The sequence below is a fragment of the Salmo salar genome, chromosome ssa03 (assembly GCF_905237065.1).
Source record: "Salmo salar chromosome ssa03, Ssal_v3.1, whole genome shotgun sequence".
In the NCBI taxonomy this organism is placed as follows: domain Eukaryota; kingdom Metazoa; phylum Chordata; class Actinopteri; order Salmoniformes; family Salmonidae; genus Salmo; species Salmo salar.
Window position 1 is genome coordinate 5,817,493 of NC_059444.1, and position 6,000 is coordinate 5,823,492.

At 43.1% G+C, this 6,000-nt stretch overlaps 1 protein-coding gene across 1 annotated transcript; it reads right to left on the reverse strand.

Moving 5' to 3' along the window:
* Positions 1–1,615: 1,615 nt before the first annotated feature.
* Positions 1,616–4,177, reverse strand: ly97.3 (lymphocyte antigen 97, tandem duplicate 3). Its single transcript, XM_014188065.2, has 4 exons — positions 4,063–4,177; positions 3,248–3,316; positions 2,726–2,848; positions 1,616–1,922 (listed from the first exon to the last, which is right to left on the reverse strand). The coding sequence occupies exons 2-4, from the start codon at positions 3,294–3,296 to the stop codon at positions 1,816–1,818; spliced, it is 279 nt and encodes a 92-aa protein (XP_014043540.1). The 5' UTR covers positions 3,297–3,316; positions 4,063–4,177; the 3' UTR covers positions 1,616–1,815.
* Between the last annotated feature and the right edge of the window lie 1,823 nt (positions 4,178–6,000).

A 6,000-nucleotide genomic window follows, 5' to 3' on the forward strand; every position in this document is an offset into this window, starting at 1 on the left:
TCGTCTTCATTAAATGGCCTGTTTATACTAGGAAGCGGAATCGCACGGTGAAACATCAGAAGCAATTCACTTTCAAATGGAAGGAAAGCAAGAGAAGCGGAGAGGGACCGAGCATGGGGAAGGGAGCTGAACAAGGTGGGGACTAAAGTTGGGGAAAGCTGAACTTTTTTTCAAATCCTCCACAATATCATGACGTGCGTGACCAATCGGAGCTCACCATAGCTTCCAACCCCTAATGGGTTGGCTGACAGTGGCTGTTGGTACCAGTGGAGGCTGGTGGGAGGAGCTATAGGAGGACAGGCTCATTGTAATGGCTGGAGTGGAATCAATGGAACAGAGTCAAACAGATCAGACATATAGAAACCATGGAAATCACATGTTTGACTCCGTTCCATTGATTCCACTCCAGCCATTACAATGTGCCTGTCTTCCTGTAGCTCCTCCCACCAGCCTCCACTGGTTGATACCTAGCATTACCTAGCTTGCTTGTTAGCACCCACGTGAGCCTTGCGTTGCGGGGGCGAGTGCCACTTGTCATATAAATCCCCTGTAGAGGCTCTGTAAAGCGGACATTGCAATTGGCCGCATGTAGTCGCATTAAGAGAAATTCCAACGCAGCCTTGTTGACAAGTTGGAACACTGGAATGTGAGATGGAATTTACACCTCCAATAGGAACACTGGAATGTGTGAAGGAATTTACACCTCCAATAGGAACACTGGAATGTGAGATGGAATTTACACCTCCAATAGGAACACTGGAATGTGAGATGTAATTTACACCTCCAATAGGAACACTGGAATGTGAGATGGAATTTACACCTCCAATAGGAACACTGGAATGTGAGATGGAATGTACACCTCCAATAGGAACACTGGAATGTGAGATGTAATTTACACCTCCAATAGGAACACTGGAATGTGAGATGGAATTTACACCTCCAATAGGAACACTGGAATGTGAGATGGAATTTACACCTCCAATAGGAGGATAGAAATCCTCATTATTCTGTTTTTAAACGATTTTCAATTTAAGCATCATTATTTCTATTATAACCTTCACTTTCTCCTTCTGAACTTCTAACGCGCGAGGGGGGGGGGGGGGATGGGTGTAGCTTCGTGACAATGATCGCAAGAGCAGCTGCTCACCGATTGGACGGTTCAAACTCAGTTCCACCTCCGACGTCGCCAAAACATCAGCTATGCGGGTGTCGTCCGTCGCATGACTAAGTGGAAATTCAACTTAAGTGGGAAGTTAGGATTTACTCTTTAGACACGTCTTCTGATTCATTAGAGGTGTTCCTCTGTCTCCAATACACAGCTCTTTATTTTTCGACTTCATCTCCATCGTTGTCAGTCGGATGTTATTTTTTGATAGCTGTTATTGTCATCAGCCCCCTCAAAAAAAAATCTGCATCTCATTTTCTAATGTTAAAAATGTGTACAAATGTTTATTTTTTGTTGTTGATTGTAGTCATTAAAGTGTAAAGTTATGATGTATTTCAGGAGTGTACGTTGTATCGTTCCAATAATGACGATTGATAATCTTTGCTCAGATTCAATCATTTTACAAAAATAGATTTAACCTACCCAAAAAAATAAGCTCAAAACAACAAAAGCGTTTCAAAAGTTTGGTTTATTTTAAGTCAATATAATTGTTGATAAATTAGAATGTTGACGTGATGGTAGGATCCCAACTGGGCACATACGTCAATTCAATGTTTAATCCACGTTGGTTCAACGTTGATTCAACCAATGCTGACACACGGCAGAGTAGTCTCAGAGTAGCTGGCCAATGCTGACACACAGCAGAAGGTCTAGAATGTGTTGCACTTGTCAGTGTCACAACACTTCATGTTGATGTTAGCGTTGGTTTGGAACTGCTTACAGCCAGACATGTCCATGCATCTCTGGAAATGGCCAACTGAGGGAGAAATGAAATTACTATGTTATGTGACTGTGTGACAGCTGTTAACTGTTGACTTTAACCTGTTTTATAAACCTTTTTATTCTTGATTATTCTGACCAGGGCATCTCAGAGTAGTAGTTCTGATCTAGGATCAGGTCTTCATTATCCACAGCTCTGGGCTGATTCTAGGATCAGGTCTTCATTATCCACAGCTCTGGGCTGATTCTAGGATCAGGTCTTCATTATCCACAGCTCTGGGCTGATTCTAGGATCAGGTGTTCATTATCCACAGCTCTGGGCTGATTCTAGGATCAGGTCTTCATTATCCACAGCTCTGGGCTGATTCTAGGATCAGGTCTTCATTATCCACAGCTCTGGGCTGATTCTAGGATCAGGTCTTCATTATCCACAGCTCTGGGCTGATCCTAGGATCAGGTCTTCATTATCCACAGCTCTGGGCTGATCCTAGGATCAGGTCTTCATTATCCACAGCTCTGGGCTGATTCTAGGATCAGGTCTTCATTATCCACAGCTCTGGGTCTGTATTCATAAAGCATCTCAGAGTAGTGGTGCTGATCTAGGATCAGTCCATATAATTTATTATGATATAAAACTGCACCTCTACTCCGTTTTGTGAATACGAGCACAGAACTGTCTGTGACGTGACGTCCAATGCTGCTTTTCCACTAATGTAGCATCAGCACAACATTACTCTTTGTCAAGTCCGCTTTCAATATTTAGGCTTTTAACTCAGCAGGCTAACATCTAGTGACACACAGATGACCTCAGTTTCGAACACGGTCAGTCACAGTACTTACATGGTGCTCTGAAGAACTTGGCGGCCGCACAGCCGTCCTTCTCGGGTGGACATGTTTCTACTGTCACCTCACAGTCTGCTCCTGCCTTAGCTGGCACACAGCGCAGACAATCCAATGCTTCACCTAGGGCACAACCACACCATATCACTGGGTTAGGAGAACCATAGAACTATAGCAACGTTATAGGAACACTAGAAGGTGCATTGGCCATGGGTCGGCCATATTGGTCAGGGAGTCACTGGTAAAAGATTAGGAATGCCAATTTCTCAGGTTTCTAGAATCAGAAGGTTAAAAAAAAGCAAAGGGAGGGGAAACTCTGAACCTCTTGAGTTCAAATGAAGTTATTTGCGTAGAGTTATCTAGTTTTCTATTCTGATACTTTCCATAGTGGAAAACTAGTGCCGACATGTCATGAATGGAGCATACGAGACAGTTCCAGAGCCTCACCAGCACCACAGGACAGGAGGGGTTAAAACACAGTGTTTACTCAATAGTTAATTAGTGACAGACAGACGGACCCACCGCTAGCCAACACCAGGGCTAGAGCCACAGCCAATATCACCATCTTCATCTCGCTGACGATGTGTCAACCTGAGAAGAGAGAACAGTCAGTGATCTTTAAAAACATTGCGATTAACTTGAATGAACTATTTAATCTGAGATAAAACCCACGAGGTATAAAGTCATATAAAAGTTATTGTGGAGCCTGTAGTAAAGTAGGCCCAGCGTCGTCCGGGTTTGGCTGGTGTGTAGGCTGTCATTGTAAATAAAAAATTTGATCTTAACTGACTTGCCCTGTTAAATAAAGGTAAAAAAAAAAAAAAGTGGAACTCGTTTAATTTCTTTAAATTACAGTCAGTTTTTGGATTCCTTAAGAATATGGATTTGAATAGAGCTCCAACGTCGACATTTGGATCTTCAACAGACAAAGCTTTTATGATGAATTCTCATAGTGACAAACAGAACGAAGCGACAGAGTGCAGTAAAATGCCCAGTGGTTAAGAAACGTAATAGCATATGGGAAGAAAAAACCCGGAAACAATACTGATCAGAGAAGCATGACATAAAATGACGACTGGCATTAATTTTATGCTAATGTTAGACCGTGAAAAGAAATGAATACAAGATCAATATCAAATTATTGATTTTAAAAAGAGAATTATAAATAAACAAGATATGAATCTTGTGAACAAAAAAAACGCTAATAAAGCGGAATAAATAAAATAAAGAATAAAGAACAACGCTCGTCGACTCTGCGAACACTGATATCATGAAAACATATTACAGGTGGGAATGTTTTAACATAAAAGGTAAATGTAGGTTCAGGTATAACTTACCTCTCTGACGCTGTGCTGATAAATGTGTTGCTAAACATTAAGCCTTCTCCTTTTATAGCCTACCTTTGGTCTCTACTCAGGATGTGTCACGGCTCTCTACGAGAGGTGGGTGTAGGAGTCAGGCGCAGGAGAGGAGTAAATTTGTAGAAAGTGTTTTTTTAATAAAGTCCATCCAAAACATACAGGCACAGGACCATAACACAGTCCAAAAAAAACACCACTAGAACAAAATCTAGGGACAACACCTGAATGACAAAATGAACAAAAATCACATCACCCAAAAATACAAACAGGGAAAACATTTGACATTTTAGTCATTTAGCAGACACTCTTATACAGAGCGACTTACAGTAGGTGAATGCATACATTTCATCCTTTTTTTTTTGTTGTACTGGCCCCCCGTGGGAATCGAACCCACAACCCTGGCGTTGAGCCACCCACACGAAACAAAGCAGGTAGGGAGAAAACAAATACCCACACGAAACAACCTAAACAGACAAGACCAACCGAAAAAGAAAAAAGGATCGGTGGCACCTAGAAGACCGGCGACGACGACCGCCGAGCACCACCCGAACAGGGAGAGGAGCAAAGTGGAAGTCGGAGGAAGTCGTGACAGGATGTAACCTACGACTACAGGTTATAGTAAAGTTTTGTAGAATCATCTACATGTACTGTATGCTACTCCTCTACGACTAAATAAATCAAACTGTATTTGTCACATGTGCCGAATACAACATGTATAGACTTTACCGTGAAATAATTACTTACAAGCCCATAAACCAACAACGCAGTTCAAGAATTAGAGTTAAGAAAATATTTACTAAACAAAAGTACAGAAATCTAACCAAATCAAAAAGTAACACAAGAGTATGGACATAACAATAACGAGGCTATGTGGATGTGGAGGCTATATAGAGGGGATACCGGTACAGAGTCAATGTGGAGGCTATATACAGGGGGTACCGGTACAGAGTCAATGTGGAGGCTATATACAGGGGATACCGGTACAGAGTCAATGTGGAGGCTATATACAGGGGGTACCGGTACAGAGTCAATGTGGAGGCTATATACAGGGGGTACAGGTACAGAGTCAATGTGGAGGCTATATACAGGGGGTACCGGTACCGAGTCAATGTGGAGGCTACATACAGGGGGTACCGGTACAGAGTCAATGTGGAGGCTATATACAGGGGGTACCGGTACAGAGTCAATGTGGAGGCTATATACAGGGGGTACCGGTACAGAGTCAATGTGGAGGCTATATACAGGGGGTACCGGTACAGAGTCAATGTGGAGGCTATATACAGGGGGGTACCGGTACAGAGTCAATGTGGAGGCTATATACAGGGGGTACCGGTACAGAGTCAATGTGGAGGCTATATACAGGGGGTACCGGTACAGAGTCAATGTGTAGGCTATATACAGGGGGTACCGGTACAGAGTCAATGTGGAGGCTATATACAGGGGGTACCGGTACAGAGTCAATGTGTAGGCTATATACAGGGGGTACCGGTACAGAGTCAATGTGGAGGCTATATACAGGGGGTACCGGTACAGAGTCAATGTGGAGGCTATATACAGGGGGTACCGGTACAGAGTCAATGTGGAGGCTATATACAGGGGGTATCGGTACAGAATCAATGTGTAGGCTATATACAGGGGGTACCGGTACAGAGTCAATGTGCGGGGGTACAGGTTTGTTGAGGTAATTTGTAAAGTGACTACTTTTTGAGGATCTGGAGATCCATGCAAAATCTTTTCAGCCTCCTGAGGGGGAAAAGCTGTTGTCGTGTCCTCGTTCAAAACTGTCTTGGTGTGTTTGGACCATGAAAGATCCTTAGTGATGTGGACACCGAGGACCTGAAGCTCTCGACCTGCGCCACTACAGCCTCCTGTAGTCCACGATCTGTTCATTTGTCTTGCTGACGTTGTCCTGGC

What these genes read in the sequence shown, in the direction of transcription:
- ly97.3 (XM_014188065.2), bottom strand. Translation starts at nt 3,296, where the DNA reads ATGAAGATGGTGATATTGGCTGTGGCTCTAGCCCTGGTGTTGGCTAGC. An exon ending in AGCCCTGGTGTTGGCTAGCG is followed by an intron (nt 2,849 to 3,247) that starts GTGGGTCCGTCT and finishes GTTGTGCCCTAG; the next exon opens with GTGAAGCATTGGATTGTCTG. An exon ending in CAAGTTCTTCAGAGCACCAT is followed by an intron (nt 1,923 to 2,725) that starts GTAAGTACTGTG and finishes TTTCTCCCTCAG; the next exon opens with TTGGCCATTTCCAGAGATGC.